Genomic DNA, 18,789 nt, shown 5'->3' with positions numbered 1-18,789 from the left:
TGAAAGTTTAAGTGTTGATATTTTTGGTTGAATTTTAAGGTTTCATAGTACGAACACCACGGTAGGGAATACTAGTTGTATTGGTGTACGTCTGTCAGAAATCACTTTTCATTAAATGTGGCACGCGTGATGATTGTCAAATTATAGAAATACATTCATCATTTTTCTTTCGTGGATAACATTCTTTCGATAACTCTTAAGAGTGTTTGGGATCCAGCTTTTAGAATCTTGATAAGTTCCTGTCATGTCTTGATAAATAGGGACTTCACATTGCAGCTTTAATATTAATTGTTCTTTTTACATGTTCCAGATTTTTTTTTGAGTTTGTACAAGAGTTCGAACACCAAAAATATTTTTTAAGAAAAAAAAAATAACTCTCAACATATCAAAATTTTAATATCAAATTTTAACTATTTGTCATTATCTTAAAAAACAAACATGTATAATTGATATTTGGTATTGAGTTCAACTCTAATATCGTGTATCAACCAAGTGATTTTATAGGAAAATTACATAACTAATATTATATTAAAATGTTAATTTAAATATAAATTAATTTCTAAGATCAAGATCAAGATTATTTTTATTTTTATTATTTTTTTTATTTTTTATCAGCAAAGAATTAAATTAAATTAAGGGGATACAAAAGGGGTATTCCAACCCTTTACAAAACCCAAACCCTGTTTTTTAGGACCTCCACGAGGTATCCCAAAACAAGGGATAAAAAGATATATCATAAAAACTGCTCCATTCTACTACTATTGTAATGTTGGACTGTTTCAAAACACTAAACAACAATTTCACACCACCATAACACCATTAGGTCCTCCCACCATGTTGAATGGTACTTGGAGAGTGACTTTCCGCAACCTCCACACCCAATGGCTAGTGCTGCCTCTCTCAACCTCCTATGACAGTGAACATAAAATACCTCCTGCCTAGGTCTTCAGTTTTATACGTAAACCTCTAACAGCTTCAATTAAGCTTTCTGGAAACCCGGCGATGTGCCTACCACGACGATTTCCGGCTATCTGATCTTCTGTTCTTCAAGTACGGCGATGATACATAACTTCGGCGACCACTGCCTACGCACGCACGGAGATCGCCGCTTCACTTCGGCGACCACCGACTACGCGCGCGCATGGAGAACGCCTCTTTATCGTCCGGCGATCATGTTGGCTTTCTTCAAAAACGGCGATGATGCATACCTTCGGCGACCACCGACTACGCACGCATGGAAAGCGCCGCTTTATCGACCGACGATAATACTAGCCTTCCACGTGTCCTCATCCACATCGCCCCTCACTTCCAATATCTGAACTTCTGTTCTTCTAAGACAACGATGATGCACAGCTTCGGCGACCACCGACTATGCACGCACGGAGATCGCCGCCACATCGACCGGCGATCATGTTGGCCTTCTTCAACACGGTGATGATGCATACCTTCGACGACCACCAACTACGCACGAATGGAGAGCGCCGCTTTATCGACTGGCGATCATATTGGCCTTCCACGTGTCCTCATCCACATCGCCCCTCACTTCAAATGAACTTCTGTTCTTCAAAGACGGCGATGATGCACCACTTCGACGACCACCGACTACGCAGGCATGGAGAACGCCTCTTTATCGTCCGGCGTTCATGTTGGCCTTCTTCAAAAACGGCGATGATGCATACCTTCGGCGACCACCAACTACCCTAAACCTGCCACAAACCAGCCCCACAATAGTGTATAAATACTAGCATACACCATCCCTCCCCTATTTAACAAACACTCAATAGACATTGAAATGGGTTAAGGATCCAATCAGAGAAAGAATATGAGAACGAGCTTTCCTTATGTTTTAGCCATAGCCAAACTATAAGTTGAGCTGCTTGTAGAGTTTCTTCGGGATCGGGAACTTCTTGTCTGAAGATAACATTATTCCTATGCTCCCATATGCTTCGTGTGATGGCCACCCACACTCCCCTCCAGACCTGATTCTGTTTTTTAGACATATTAGTTAAGTGAAAGTTCAGAAAGTGATTACAAATGTCCCTATTTTGTGTTCCCACTACACCTATCCATTGGTAGCACATCATCCATACACAGTAAGCAAAAGCACAATACAAAAACAAATGTTGTGTGGATTCAACTTGCAAGTTACAGAATACACACAGAGGTGAATTCACCACTATTCCTCGTACCACAAGATTATGATAAGTCGGAATTCTGTCCAGCAAGATTCTCCAGGCCGTGGTTAACACTTTTGGGACAGCTTTGGTCCTCCATAACAGACTAAAAACAGCATTACTCGGTTCAGAAACCTGATTGGTTAAGAGACCATATGCTGATTTTACCGAGAATAACCCCTTGGAATCCCCACTCCAAGTAATAAAATCTTTAGCATCCTTAACCAAAACTTCCCTGGCTAGAATTGTTAATAATTATTCCTCCACATCCGACTCCCAGCAAAATCTCTCCCTTCTCCAGTTCAAATGTCAGGTCCACCCATGATCATCCCAATAACCAGTTTCACCCACCGTCATCCCTTGATTCAGCGAAATAGAGTATAACCTAGGAAATAAATCCTTGAGTTTATTGTCATTAATCCAAGGATCCTCCCATAAACGAACTAAGTCCCCAGATCTGACATTCCATTTAACAGCTTGTTGAAACCAGCCTACACCATTACCCTCCCTACATATTTTTTCTAAGTCTCTCCACCACCAAGAGTGACCATATATTTGGACTCCAAAATATCTTTCCATTTCCCCTTCTCATCACTCATTAGCCTCCATTTCCATTTCGCCATCAACGCATAGTTGAATTTCCTGATATCCTTGATACGCAGACCACCTTCCTCAAAAGGTTTACAAATTTTCCCCCAACTTACCCAAGGTATAGATTTATTATCTCTACCCCAGGCCCACAGAAAACTCCTTTGGATGCTCGTGATTGTATTACAGATCGAGATCGGAGCTTTAAAGAAAGATAAGTAGAAAAGGGGAATAGATGTGAACACAGATTTGATCAGGCAAATCCTACCCGCCATAGATAAGCGCCTCCCTTTCCAAGTGCTAAGCCTAGCTCTGACCTTATTGACAACCGGTTCCCAGAACTGTACCTTCCTTGGGTTCCCTCCTACTTCTAACCCCAAGTACTTGAAAGGCATGCGCATTGTAAAACAATTGAGAGACTTGGCATAAGTTTCCAGAGTGAACCTATCCACATTTATCCCTGCCAATTTGGACTTATGAAAATTAATTTTCAAACCTGAGACTAGTTGAAAACATCTTAGGATCGTCTTTATCGTGAACACATTTGAAAAATTATCCTCACACATGAGCAAAGTGTCGTCTGCGAATTGGAGCATGCTGCACTCTATTTCCTTCCTTCCCACCTTCACGCCTGTTAACATTTTTAGCTTAGTCGCTTGTCTCACAAGCCCAGCCAAACCTTCAGCAACCACGAGAAACAAAAAAGGAGCCATAAGATCACCCTGTCTCAGCCCTCTTGACGGGATAAATTCCTCTGTTGGGCTTCCATTGACAAGCACCGAAATGGAAGCCGATTCCAAGCACCCTCTAACCCACCTCACCCAATTGCTATGGAAGCCTAGCCTTTGTAACATGTCGTATAAGAAGTTCCACCTTACAGAATCATATGCCTTTTCATAGTCCACTTTAAAGCAGAGTGCACTTCTCCGGTTCCTCCTAACCTCCTCCACCACCTCATTTGCCATGAGTACACTATCAAGCAGACCTCTGTTCTTCAAAAAAGCTAATTGGTTTTCATCAATAACCAAAGGAAGAACACCCTTCATACGTCCCGCTTGGACCTTAGAGACGATCTTATAAAAAGTGCCTACCAGGGAAATGGGCCTAAACTGGTCTAAAGATAAGGGATCAGGCACTTTAGGTATCAGGGCTATAAAAGAGGCATTACAATCCTTTGGTATAACTCCATTTTCATGGAACAAGTGCAAAGCTTCCATAATGTCACTTTTAAGGCAATCCCAGCAATTCCTAATAAACGTGAAATTGAATCCATCCAGGCCTGGACTCTTTGTTCCTTCACATTGACACACTGCTTCTTTTACTTCTTCCTCTGTGAAACTTGCAACCATGCTTATGCTGATTTCTTGGGGAAGGCATTTAAACTCCACAGATCTCAGATTAACTCCAGAATCTTGTGTAGCTGTGAACCTTTTTTCAAACAAAGACTTTGCTTCCCTTCTAACCACTTCCGGTTCTTCACACCATTGCCCCCCAACTTCCACTCCTTTAACTTCGTTCTTCAGTCTTCTCCATCTGATAGTTGTATGATAAAATCTGGAGTTTATGTCCCCAAACTTACACCAATTTGCTCTTGCTTTCTGCCTTGAAAGAGAATCCATCTTACTATCAACCAATCGTAGCTGACTCAGTAACTCCAATCGTTTTAGTCGATCATGCTCCTCTAGACCTTCATTATCATCCTTAACGTCAATGTTCTCAATTTCCTTCAGGATTTGCCTTTGATTTGTCTGTAAACACCCGAACACTTTCATATTCCACACTTTCAAATCAGCCTTCAGCAATTTTAGTTTGTCCTTGAAGCTAGATATGTTGTTACCCTGGCTATTGTATGAGCCCCATTTCTCTTGTACATACGCCTTGAATCCTGGCTCCAAAAACCAAGCATCGATCGAACGAAAGGGTTTAGGACCCCTATCTTTAACCCAAGATTTCGCCACAATAGCACAGTGATCGGACACAGTTCTTTGCTGCACATATTGCTTGTAGAAAGGCCAAAACTGAATCCACTCTTCAGACACAAGAAATCTATCCAACCTACTTTTAGCAGTACCATTTGGTTTGAACCAAGTAAACTTTTTGCCTGCAGTTGGTATGTCCACCAAGCAGTTTGTGTCAATAAAGTCATTAAAGCCACTCATCTCCTTCCTCTGGCTGGTTCCCCTACCAATACCTTTCCTTTCATCTTCCCTTCTTACAGCATTAAAGTCTCCACAAAAACAACCAGCCATGTTCTGATAGGTCCGCCTGAAAGACGATAAATCTTCCCATAAAGTTATTTTTGCTCTAAGATTACAAGCTGCATAAACATTAACCACGAAGCACCTGTGACCAGAATGAATATGTTGACCTACTACCGCAATGAATCCAGTCCCCACAACATGCGTCTCATAGCAAAATTTATCTTTCTGCCACATGGAGATCATACTCCCAGCTCCATTATTGCCTTCATAATGTATCCAACCAATATTATTGTTCCCCAAAGTGAGAAACATCTAATATCTGAGAAAGTCGTAGTTTTTGTCTCCTGCAAACACACAAATTCCGCATTCTCCTTAGTAATACAATGTTTCAGATAATTTGTTTTGGTACCCCCCCCCCCCCCACCCCCTAATATTAAGATCAACAATAATCATAAACCAACGGGGTTGGTGCCCTCCTCTGCACATTTTCTGACTTCCTTGTCCCTAACTTCCATACATTCCAGTTCTACTACAACATTCACCTCCTCCCCTGAACACCTCAAACCTAACCGTTTGCCCGCATCCCAAATCTGTACTGGCTCATCAACAGTATCCTCAATTCTCAATCTATTATTACAAAGTTCAATGTCACTTTCAGATTCAGCAAAGGAGCAGCGACTTAACCTAGATGAAGAATTGACGCCATAATGTAGTGGTCCTAAACCTCCCTTCGATCTCCATCGCACACAGGACTGTTTCGTGCCCTGCTCCCACAGGTTTCGGAGTCTACGCACACTCTCTGGTGTATTGGATTCTGCTTCTGCCCTTGAGTTAATTTTATCATCAAATTCTTCTTTCTTTTTCGGCGTTGAACTGTCCACACTACTTGATTCTCCTGGTAATCCAATATGATTATGTTGCAGACAGATAGAAGGTCCCCCTTTGTCCGCGCACTCGCGAAAGGAACGAACTGGGCATAAAGCCCCATTTATGAGATCGATATTCACCCCTCCAAAGAAATTGACTGATGCCTTCGACCAACTTAGATAAACAATCCTTATTCCATAGTGAAATAGGAAGTCCATAGCACCTCGCCCACACCAGCCTATGGGTCGCTACAACTGACGTAGACCACGGTTCAATTTCCTCGAAGGCACTTGTAAACCAACTTTTATTCAGCTTAATAATATCTTCCATGCTTTCACCTTCCCTAGGAGTCAAGAGAACAAGGTTATCTCCCATAGGTCTCACCTTAATCATAGCCATACCCCCTTTGATAAACTCTTCACACAGAGCCGTATAGTTTAAATCCGGTACCATCCAACCTACTGCACTATATGACATCCATGGGAGAACTTTTGAAGTAGTGTCAATACTTGGTCCCGTCCACTGGTCTTGTGACTGTTTCCTAACAACTTCAGCATACGACTGCTTCACTAGATGGTCCCTGTTACCACCCTTCCCTTTTACTACTCTCCATTCCTTGCCCCTCAATTGCCCTTTTGGTCTATGAGCATGGTGCTTATCCTTGCCTTCCGCAAGTGGCGCCCCCCCTTGTTGAAAATGCTCAGATCTCCTATATTTTGGCAAGTTAACATAAAGTTTCATATCACCAATGAAGATCTGATCCAACTCCTTCTCTAGTTTGAACACGTTCGGTACCATAAAGAATCTCACAAACCCGAACCTTCTTCCCCACCTATTTCTATGTTTGGAAATGAATACCTCTTTCACCCTAGCCCATCTCTGAAAAATCTTCAACATGTCATACTCACCATGGGTACTTGGAAAATTTGAGAAGAAAAAAGTCGAGCTTTCGTTTGAGGACGCTTTGTTTGTCTCTACGATCCGCTTCCCCCGTTGGTCCTCCCTCCATCCACCTTGGCATTGTCGCCATACACCGGAGTATCGTCGTTCACGGCTGTCCCTCATTCTCTATTTCCAAGAAAGGAATAGAAGTGGATGATGAGTTCCTCCCTTCTAAACAACCTAACCTTCTAAAACTTAGAACAACATAACAACTTACTGTAACTATTTAATTCACGACCTCTGACAACTTACTGTAACTTTTTTTAATTTTACACAATTTTTACGTCCTTCACCGTGATCAGACTACATGTTTTTTTTAGTAACTTTTTTTTCTTTCAGATAAGCACTTGATAAGGTCAGGTTATATTGTGGCTGTGCGACACTTTGGGTCCATTTTCGTATTGATGTCTGACCTTTCATAAATAATCTTATATGCAAACTTATGTTTAACTTTAATTTATATTTATAAACTTTAGTTTAATAATAATAATTCACTTCAATGTCTATATCTTATAATGAATGATTATCTAGATAAAAAGTATTATTGCTCATCATGAAAACGTGTTTCGAATTTATTTGATGAGAATGATTTCCATCTATAAAGGGTTGCAGCCTAAGTCCGAGGAACTCACAGTCACTCAACCAAAATCCATTTGCTTCATTTTTCTTCTCTTCTCTTCTCTCATAATTCTCATGGCCTCATCTTTATCATCTTCTTTCTCTTCTTCTTCTCTAAAGTTTACAGTGCGAAGGTGCGAACCTCAGCTGGTGGCTCCTGCTATCCCCACTCCTCATGAACTCAAGCTACTTTCCGACATTGATGATCAAGAAGCCCTGCGTTTCCACATTCCAATGATACAAATTTATGGAAAGCAGGAATCAATGGCAGAGAAAGACCCAGTTGAAGTGATTCGGCAAGCACTGTCGCAAACACTTGTCTTCTATTACCCATTTGCAGGTAGGCTTAGGGAAGGACCTCAACGCAAATTAATGGTGGATTGCACTGGAGAAGGAGCCATGTTCATCGAGGCTGATGCTGACGTCACACTGGCTGAGTTTGGTGATTCTCTCCAGCCTCCATTCCCATGCTTCCATGAACTGATGTACGATGTTCCTTGCTCACAACAAATTACCGAAACTCCCCTTCTACTCGTACAGGTTCACTACACATACTCATCAAACTAAGACATGTTTTATTCATTTTCTAGATTTTTTTTTTAATTTTAAGAACTGAATTCTGATATAATTATTTGTTACTCCCCAATTAAATTCTGTCAAAATCTACCATTTGAAATTTGTTTTTTTAAAAAAGTAAAATATAAAAACAACTCAAAATATCTATTATTCACTTATTTTTCAAAATAAAAAATCACTAAAATCACGTGCACAAGTGTTTAGTTTACTAAAATTAAATAATTAAATTGACATATATTGAAATTATTCCGGTTACTTTTTCATTTTAGCTAATTTCTCTTAAGTTACTCAATTTAAAATAAAGTTTTGATATCTTAAATATATATATATATATATTATAATTTCGTAATTAATGTGAGAGTTAAACAATGAAATTGTCTGAATTGTTGAAGATGGAATATAAATGCAGGTGACACGACTCAAGTGTGGTGGTTTCATCTTGGCTCTCCGCTTTAGCCACACCATGGCTGATGGTTTTGGTTACCAACAATTCATGAACGCTTGGGTCGAAATGGCTAGAGGAGCAACCAAACCTTCCATTGCACCAGTATGGCGTAGGGAGCTCCTAATGGCAAGAGATCCACCTCGCATTACACGCAACCATCCTGAATACGAGCAAATCCAAGATACCCTCCCTTCTTCCAACCACAACTTGATTCAACGATCATTCTTCTTTGGACGCCTCGACATAGCTGCACTTCGCAAATCCATTCCCCAACACCTTCAACATTGCTCCACATTTGATCTTATCACAGCATGTCTTTGGCGATGTCGCACAAAAGCAATGCAGATAGAGGCAAATGAGGATGTTCGCATGATGTGCATAGTTAACGCACGTGGTCGATTCAATCCTCCACTACCAGTTGGTTACTACGGCAATGCTTTTGCATATCCGGCGGCAGTAACGAGTGCAGGGAAGCTTTGCCAAAACCCATTTGGGTATGCAGTGGAGTTAATAAATAAAGTGAAAGGTGAGATGAAAGAAGAGTACTTGCAATCTGTTGCCGACTTGATGGTGATGAAGGAACGAAGCTTATTATTCACAACTGTGAGGTCTTGTATTGTGTCATATTTGGTACAAGTGAAATTTAGAGCCATGGATTTTGGGTGGGGTGAGGCTGTGTATGGTGGAGTGGCCGAAGCTGGGGCTGGAAGCTTTCCAGGGGCATCTTATTTCTGTTCTGCTAAGAATGGAAAAGGAGAAGAAGGAATAATATTTCCGATTAGCTTGCCTGCTGAAGCTATGGAGAGGTTTACCAAAGAGTTTAATCACATGCTTCGCAACTAAAATCAACCTCAAAGCATTTCTCCTAAGTAAACTGTATTTCATGGGATTATAGGTCATTCTCATAATGTGATTAGAGAAAAGAAGTAGATATAGTGTGGGATATATTTTGTATTTTGAAGAAATGTACTAGTTTGTTGTGATAAATATCAATGGAATTTTAGCAGGTGTAGTTCCTAGGCATTACTAGTTAACTAGTGGGTAACATGTTGGTCTAATTTACCAAAACATATACAAATTCTTATAACTCCATACACGTGCATTACCTTATCATAGAGTCTCAAGATCATATGAAGAGGAAGCACTTCAAGGAGAAGATGAGAGGTTGGAAGGAGAAGATCCTTCTCAAGGACTTCTTATTACAAGGGATATGGCAAAAGAGAAAAAGGATGAAAAAATAAAGAAAATTTTCAAAGGAAGATTTACCAGGAAGCTTACAGAGCTTAAACAAGAAATTAGAAAGCATAATACTTTAAATTTATTTTGGAATTTCTAGTATACTTTAGTAGTTTCTATTTGTCTAATTTCACATTTTGTATTGTTGGATCAAACAAATATGGATTTGTGTAAATAACATCTGATGCGACCATGAATATTTTGATTGAAATGAGATTTACTATGTTCAAGCTTTATGTAAAGCAATTGAAGTAGGTATCAAAGTGTAGACATCAAACTGAACATAAAGTAAAAACAAATATAAATCAAACTCTATAAGAGGAATCAAAAGCCTACACTGCATTGAATATTGAAATGGACAGTGAGGTTCCAAACACAAATGAAATTAACTAAACAGTATATATTTAATATAGTAGTAAAGCAGATGAGAGTGTAATCTGTTTTGCATTCAACCTCTTTTGTGACATTAAATAGTTACTAATATAGGCAACATATACATATAGATTAAAAAAAATTACAATAATGAGTGATGAACTAAGGACAAATGTAATAAGCAAATTAACAGTTTTTATAATACTGGGAAAGCAATGCATTGTGTAATCTGATTTAAATTAAACCTCTTATACCACAGTAAATATTTATGCAAATTAAAAATAACTTTATACCTAAAAAAAAAGCAATAAAGCAAACCCTAAAACACTTCCAATGTTTGTTACATAAAGTTAATTACAGCATACAAATACTGTTAGAACTTTGTGCAAATTGCCTTAAATATATATCATAGCTATTTAAGGCACCTGATGTGCTGCATCAAAAATGGTTTTCATTAAGTCAACGCAATTACAAAGCTACCATTACACAGAAATACTGAGGTAGCAAAAAAAGCATTGGACTAAATCCACATGTTTGCCTTGCTTCATTGCCCGAATAGTGTTAAAAATAGTCTGAGACATGGGAAGTAAATCTCAAAACCATCATCGTTTAATGCATTCTGAAACTATGCTTTACAGAAATATGCAGCTTACCAATCCTATATTGGTGCGTAGTTGTGTTTCAAAATGGCTTAATTAGTGAAAAAAGTAAGAAAAAGTGTTTTTTCACTGATAAAAAACAACCACTTCTGTCAATTTGTGGTTGCATGTTATCCAAAACCAGTGTCATCTTAGAAAGAAATATGACCTGTATTATGAATGGATTAATCTTTACGTATAAGTTTGTGGCATCGCACTGTATATATCTTCATTGCTTTTTGAATTCATTGAGTTATATTCTGTCATTGTCTTTCTTTGTGGAATTTTGTACTCCATTTTTTGGTATAAAATATGTCAACATTGAAAATGGATAAACAAATCCATGGCTTAAATGATCTGAACTCAACAAAGGAGAACTGGAATGTTGTTGAGAGTGATATGGCTATGGTGAATAATGGTCATTACAAAAAATTTGTAAGAATGAATGTGATTCTATTAATGTCTTAGTGCTTTTAAAGTGAGAGCTACCACTACAAGAAAACAAGCATTCTGCGTGGGTAAAAAACGGACGCTTATACGTCAGATTTTCGTGCGCCCGAGTATCGACGAAAAAAACTGGGAAGCAAATGTAAACTAGCGCGGGCCAGACGGAAGCATAATTTATCAGATGTTGCGTGGGCTAGGGCCACGCAAAAGCCGACGCATATTTAAAAAAAAGCTAGCATGGGCCGGCGGTGGCTGACGCATAAAGGGAAGAAAAAAAAACAAATTTATTTTGTTTTCTAGCCAATTTACCTATAAATAGCTAAGATACCTGTAAAGAAGAAATACCAACCAAATCACATTCAGACAAATTATTATCATTCACAATACATCCACAAATACATTCAAATCTTTATAAACTTTTTAAGATAACTTCTTTTAAATGATTTCAAAATTAAACACTTCATCAATTTAATAAATTTAATCTAACTAATTTATATCATAATTTCAAAAATAAAATATTTATGACAATATATAAATAAAATAAATTTAAAATAAATAATCTTTAAAATAATAAAATATTTTATATAACATTTAAATAATTTAAATACATATTTTCTTTTACTCAATTAATTTTAAATCAAACACTTAATTAATTTAATAAATTTAATTTAACTAATTTATATTAAAAATTGATAAATTAAATAATTTATTATAATATTAAAGAAATAATTTTAAAATAAATACAATAAAGAATTAAATATTAAAATATTTGTTATACATTAAATAAATTTAAATAAATAATTTTAAAATCTTGGCCGCGGCGGACGCATATGCGTGGGCCGCAGTCGACGCAGACTGGACTTTTTTAAAAAAAAATTAAATCCATAAGTGCGTCCGTTTTGCGTCGAATGCGATTGTTGCGTGGGTTTTTTGCCACTTTGACCGACGATAGTAGCGTCCGTAAATGGCCCACGCAAAAAATTGGAAGCTAATTGCTTGTTTTCTTGTAATGTACTCTTTTGCCTGCAAATTTTTATTTGCCTTCGTTGCCCACATCTGAAAACTTCATTTCTCTTGACGAATCAGAGCAGGGAGGTCTTAGTGGGATTGACAAAGTCACCTCACACCAAGTCAATGCACGAAACAGAGCAACGTCCGTGCTCCCCTCTTTTTCGTATGAGGTTACGAAGGAGAAGAAGAGGTCTACTCCGTGTACGACGATTTTGGCAGCGGAAGGAATTGCAGACCTAGAGACTCAAATCTCGACGCCAGCGGAAGGGAAGAAATGGGGCTATCACGGTTCTTCAAAGTCCGTATCGAGGGTGGAGGATTCGTTGGGTGAGTCACAAGAGGGGGAGGCAAATCAGTCATCCAAACAACACATCCTTGTAGGCGCAAAGAACAAACACAAGCAATTTCACTTGGATTCGAAATCTTGCAGAATCAAAGATACATACCTTCCGTTCGGCAAGCAAAAGAAAAAGGGGATCCAATTGGTCGAGGACGAAGCGAACCACCAAAAAAAGCACGTATGCAATTCGACTAATTCTAATTCGTTTGAAACGATGGATAGGAGAGAGTTCTAGGTGGGAGAATCAAGCAAGAGCAGTAAGCAGGACGAACGTAAGAATATAAGGTCAGCTCTATCTCAAATTAGTATTTTTGTCTCTGATACAGCCATTGATAACTGTAATCGTTTATTTTGGTTGAAACATGGAAGCCTTGAAACAATTAGAGTGTGGGAGTTGGGCAAACAGTTAGGGGCTTCTTGCGGGGAAGAAGGAAAAGTTATGGTAAGCCTAGAGGAATTGGAAAAAAGGGATAGGTTTATGAAACTTAAAAGGGAAGCAGGGGAGGTTTTAGGTTGTTAATGAGAATTCTCTCTTTAAATGTGAGAGGGTTCGAGAACCTTGTAAAGTGGAGGTATGTTAAGGAAATTATTAGAAAGGAGGGGATTTAAATGTTATGTTTACAAGAAGTAAGAATGAGTAATTTTAGTCTAGATTTATGTTGTAAGTTATGGGGCGATAATGACATTGATTTCTTATACAGTGAGCCAGTAAATGGGTCAGGGGGTATTCTTATGATTTGGCACAAAGTGTTCTTCCAGTGCAACAGCAAAATCATTAACAGAAGGTTTATAGTGTTCTCTAGATTATCTAAGGAGAAAAATATCCCTGTAGTTATCGTAAATGTGTATTCTTCCTGTATCATACACGAGAAAACACAAATGTGGTCAGAATTATTGGAGATTAGGCAAAGGGAACCTTGTAGGTCTTGGTGTATATTGAGGGATTTCAACTCCATAAGAAACGGGAAGGAACGAAGGGGGGTTAATAAAGTAAGCGGCAATAAGAGAGAAATGCAAGGTTTCAATAATTTCATTGATAATATGGAAATGGTGGATATACCCTGTATTGGAAGAAAATATACTTGGTATAGACCTAACGGTAAAGCAAAGAGTAGGCTTGACAGATTTTTGATGTCCTTTGAATGGTTACAACACTGGCCAGGTAGTAAGCAATACGTTTTAGAGAGACAAATATCTTATCATTGTGCGTTAGTGTTAAAATCAAATGTGGCAGATTGGGGTCCAAAACCTTTTAGGTTTCTTGACATTTGGCAGGAAGACAAAGAGTTTGTTAACTTTGTAAAAAGCAAGTGGGAAAGTTACCTGGTTCAAGGTAACGAAATTGTGGTGTTAAAAGAGAAACTAAAAATGCTAAAGAGTGACCTAAAAGGTTGGAATAGAGATGTTTTCGGGCATACTGAAAAGTCTAAACTTGAGATCTTGAGGAAAATACAAGAGTTGGATTCGAGAGATGATGAGGAGGGTTTGGATGAAAACAAGATCATGGTAAGAAGAGAACTCTTGAGCCGGTTATAGGTTATAAATGAGAGAAATGAATCCCTATTACAGCAAAAATCAAGAGCATTATGGATTAAGCAAGGGGATCTAAACTCTAAATTCTTTCACACTTCTATCAAATGGAGAAGGATGAGGAATGAAATAAAAGGTATGAATTGTAATATATCTGGGAGCTGGGTGGAAGAACCAAACAAGGTAAAAGAGATGGTTTTGGATTTTTACAAAAACAAGATGTCGGCCACCGAAGATATCGGTGTTAGGCTGGATAATGTGGTTTTCAAGGAGATATCCGTTTCTGAAAATAGATTCCTGACTGAACCGTTTGATGAAAAAGAAATAAAGGAAGCCATCTGGAATTGTGATAGTCATAAAAGTCCTGGCCCAGATGGAGTCACCTTCAGCTTCATTAAAAATAATTGGAATATCTTAGAAAAAGACATGTTGGGAGCTGTAAAATTCTTTCATAAAGAGGGGATGATCCCGAAGGGCTGTAATGCGTCTTTTATAATGTTGATCCCAAAATCGGAGAATCCCCAATCCCTTCAAGAGTATAGACATATCTCTCTTGTTGGTTGCTTGTATAAGATTTTGACGAAAGTGCTAGCTAATAGGATTAAAAGGGTCATTGCCAACGTAATAGATGAGTCACAATCTGCATTTCTGTCTAATAGAGGTTTGTTAGACAGTGTTCTCGTATTGAATGAGGTTGTGGATGATCTAAAAAAAAGGAGAAAGAGTGGGGTGGTAGTGAAACTTGACTTTGAGAAGGCGTATGATTCGGTAAGTTGGGATTTTTTATTTTATATGATGCGAAGACTAGGTTTCTGTGAGAAATGGGTTCAATGGATTAGAGCATGTCTTGAATCAGCTACAATATCGGTTTTGGTAAATGGTAGTCCAACAAAGGAATTTAAACCAACTAGAGGCCTTAGACAAGGGGATCCGCTGGCGCCATTCTTGTTTCTGATTGTGGCACAAGGATTAGCTGGGTTAGCAAAGCAAGCCACAAGAAAGAATCTGCTTTTGGGTATTAAAGTGGGGGGTAAAAAGGTGGAGGTAAATCTACTACAATTTGCAGATGATACCCTTTTCGTATGTGAACCAAATGTGCAGAACATCATGTGTATCAAGGCTATTCTAAGATGCTTCGAATTAAGCTCAGGTCTCAAAGTTAACTTTCACAAGAGCAAGATTGGGGCAATTGGAGTAGAAAGGTACGAGGTGAAAATGTATTCTGAAATCCTCCATTGTGGTCTAATGGATATCCCATTCACCTGCCTAGGGTTACCTATAGGTGGTAACCCATCGAGATGTTCTTTCTGGGAACCAGTGTTATTAAAGATAAGAAAGAATTTGTCTGTATGGAAGGGTAGGAATTTATCCTTTGCGGGAAGAGTCTGCCTTATAAAATCTGTTATAAATGTCGTTCCACTCTTTTATCTATCCTTCTTTAAAGCCCCAACTGGAGTGTGTAAGGAAATCACTAAGCTACAACGGAAATTTTTGTGGGGGTGGGGAAAGGAAGGGAGGAAAATCGCCTGGACTAGTTGGGAAAATATCTGTAAAGCGAAAGAAGAGGGTGGTCTTGGCATTAAACGTATCGACTTGTTTAATAAGGCTCTCTTGGCAAAATGGCTATGGAGGTTAGATTCCAATGAGCGTGGACTTTGGAAGGAGGTTTTGGAATCTAAGTATGATTTGAGGAGGTTATTGAATTCATGTACACCGAATCGAAATAAGCTCACATCTAGATGGTGGAATGACTTATCTAGAGTTGGACTATCAGACCAAGGCGACAACTGGTTTAAACAGAATACATATTGGAAAGCTGGAAAAGGGGACAAGATCAAATTTTGGGAAGATGAATGGCTAGCTATTGGCCAACTCAAAGCAAGGTATGAAAGAATGTACAACAACTCTGTGCTTAAAGACAAGACTATCGGAAGTTTTGGCAGATGGAATATAGATCGGTGGGAGTGGATGTTCAGTTGGAGAAGAGAATGGTTTGAATGGGAGAAGACCTTGGTAGATGACTTCATGTCAATAATATCAATGGCGTCATTTCAACCAGATAATGAGGATGTAAGGTTATGGAACGACCCCCATCATACTCTTTCTCGGTTAAATCTGCTTATAATAAGCTAGCTAATTATAGGCAAGGGGGGGTATCAGTGTTTGGTTCTCTCTGGGATCTGAAGGCAATGCCCTCAGCTTTGTTCTTTGTATGGAGAGCCCTTTCGGATAGGATCGCGACAAAATAGAATCTGCATAAGAGGGGTGTGCCACTAAGGGATACTTTATGTGCTTTATGCGGAAGGGAAGAGGAGACTTCTACGCATATCCTTCTCTCATGTAGGGAGTCAAGTAAAGTGTGGAATATGTGCTCTAGTTGGTTGGGAATCTGTTCGGTGAATCACATAGTGCTGAATAATCACTTCGAACAATTCTCTAGCATCTGCTTTAATAAGGAAGGCAATAGACTTTGGATGAGTTTGTGGGTCTCAATTGTATGGACTATATGGAAGCATAGAAATAGGGTCACCTTTAATCAAGCAAAGGTAGATGTAGAGGAAATTTTTACTATGGCACAAGTACAATCTTGGGTTTGGATGAAACATAAAGATAAGAGAGTTACTTTCTCCTTTTCGGACTGGATTCTATCACCTTTCACATGCATCAATATGGTAACAAGGTAAGGGTGGTATCTCTGTCTTTTTGTTTGCCTAACCTTTTACATATTTCTGTTCGCAAATTACAGGAGTCTGGATAATCTTTGTACTTGATGAATGTTATGGTCGGACGTTTTGTAATATGCTTGTAGAAGTTATCTGTCTTGATTCAATGTTTTAGACTTGTGCGGTGGGAAGGTTATCTTTTTTGATGCAGGCTCAACTGTGGGGAGCATAATTTTTCCCAGTAAAAGGGAGTAGAAAGAGAGGAAGTACATTGAAGGAAGAGGAGTTGTTTCATTATGTTTTTATTGTTATGTAAGGTGGAGGAAGAGGAATCACTTTTTTTGTGGGGAGGCTTTGGCATGAAGATGAAGACTAAGCTGGAAGTGGCTTTAAGATTAATGTTTTTTATAAGAATTCCTGAACTGGTGTAGCTACGAAGGGTTATTCCACTATATGCTTTGTTGTTAGTCTGAGATTGGAATTGTAATCTAGTAATAGGGCTCTATTCAGCCATTGGTTTTTAGTTGGGATGTTTGGGTACAACTTTTAGGAGTAGCTAAAAGAGAAAGGGAAGTCTGAAGTGCGTATCTATACTAGGTATTAAGATACCATTATGTTGGTGTGAAGACTATTATGCAGGCTGCTGGGGTTGTTTTTTATTGGAGCCAATGTGTGTTTGGTGAAGTAGTTTATTTTAAATAGCTGGTAGAATTAGTTTTATGGTTCTTTGTATTAGGATTGAGATACCCCTAAAGTGTCTCTATTTTAATTTAATTAATTCTTTGTTGAAAAAAAAATATATATTTAGAGTTTGTTATTGGGGAGTTTCTCATCTCATCTTAGAAATTAGTGATTTATAAGTTTTGAGAAAGAAACAAAGGATGTAATTGTTTTAATATAATTATGTTTATTGTGTTATAAATTTAAATTTGTTTAATATATTTTTTATTGTGAGAATAATAATATACATATAATAATAATAAAAATAAAAAATATAAATACACACAGATATAATAGTGTTTGTGTTTTCGCTAGTTTGTTATAATGATAATAAAAGAAAAATTGTTGGTAGAAAATTTCTTATGTTATCATGAAAGAGAATGACTTATTTTACACCAAAGAGAAATATACTTTCATTAAGAGTGTTTTTAGTTTGAAAAATATTGCTTTCAGCACCGAAAGTTGAAGGTGATTAGTTGACAAGTGTGATTTTACTAATATAATTTTAAAATTATTTATTTTAAAAAAAAATTCTAATTATTATAAATTGAAGGAGACCAACTTATAATTGTGATTTTACTAATATAATTTTAAAATTATTTATTTTATAAAAAGTTGTTTCTCTATTCAATTGTTAACAAATAACTTATTATTAACAATAACTTATTGTATACATAAAAAGTTATTTCTCTCTCCACCTGTCAACGGTAACTTATTTTATTGCATACATAAAAAGTTATTTCTCTCTTTGATTGTCAACTGTAACTTAATGGATAAACTTAATGCATAAAAAATTATTTCTCTCTCCAATTATCAACGATTGTATACATAAAAAAGTTATTTCTCTCCAATTATCAATGATTGTATACATAAAAAGTTATTTCTATCTTCAATTGTCAATGATAACTTAATATATACATAAAGTTATTTTTCTCTCCCATTATCAACTTATTGCATACATAATTTTGAAAGTATCAAAACTCTTTATGAAAAATGTATTTCGAATTTATTGCTCTTAAAAAACGTGTTTAGAAATGGAAAAGTTTACTTTAACACCCACACATTAAACCATACATCTGACAGCCAAGTTAATTATAATAATATAATAATATTTTTAATTAAAAATAAAATAAATATAATTAAAATAATCATTTATTTGTGTGTAGAGTGTATATATTTTATTGTAGGATAATGATACATCCATATTTTTTTATATAATTACGTTAGAACTCTTAATATTATTATTTTATTATTTTTTATATTATTTAATTAAAAATTTATTTAATATTATATATATTTATATTTAAACTTATCACATCAAACATCAAGAATTATACAACTTTTTCAAAAACATCATTTCCCTTCGTATTAAAATATCACCACCCTTTCTAATTTATTTGATGAGAACCTATGTAGCACAG

The 18,789-nt window shown here is 37.2% G+C and overlaps 1 protein-coding gene across 1 annotated transcript; it reads left to right on the top strand.

The window, feature by feature from the left end:
• Positions 1–7,318: 7,318 nt before the first annotated feature.
• LOC137831756 (benzyl alcohol O-benzoyltransferase) lies at positions 7,319–9,423 on the top strand. The gene is made up of 2 exons (XM_068639563.1): positions 7,319–7,930; positions 8,376–9,423. The coding sequence occupies exons 1-2, from the start codon at positions 7,352–7,354 to the stop codon at positions 9,252–9,254; spliced, it is 1,458 nt and encodes a 485-aa protein (XP_068495664.1). The 5' UTR covers positions 7,319–7,351; the 3' UTR covers positions 9,255–9,423.
• Positions 9,424–18,789: the final 9,366 nt, after the last annotated feature.

The sequence above is a fragment of the Phaseolus vulgaris genome, chromosome 6 (genome assembly GCF_051622355.1).
Source record: "Phaseolus vulgaris cultivar YP4 chromosome 6, ASM5162235v1, whole genome shotgun sequence".
NCBI classification, from domain to species: domain Eukaryota; kingdom Viridiplantae; phylum Streptophyta; class Magnoliopsida; order Fabales; family Fabaceae; genus Phaseolus; species Phaseolus vulgaris.
This window is presented reverse-complemented; position numbering and strand designations above follow the sequence as displayed.

Excerpts from the sequence above, each read along its gene's own strand:
- LOC137831756 (XM_068639563.1), top strand. The coding sequence starts at position 7,352 with ATGAGAATGATTTCCATCTATAAAGGGTTGCAGCCTAAGTCCGAGGAA. Across the intron at positions 7,931-8,375 it reads CTCCCCTTCTACTCGTACAG|GTGACACGACTCAAGTGTGG; the intron begins GTTCACTACACA and ends ATATAAATGCAG.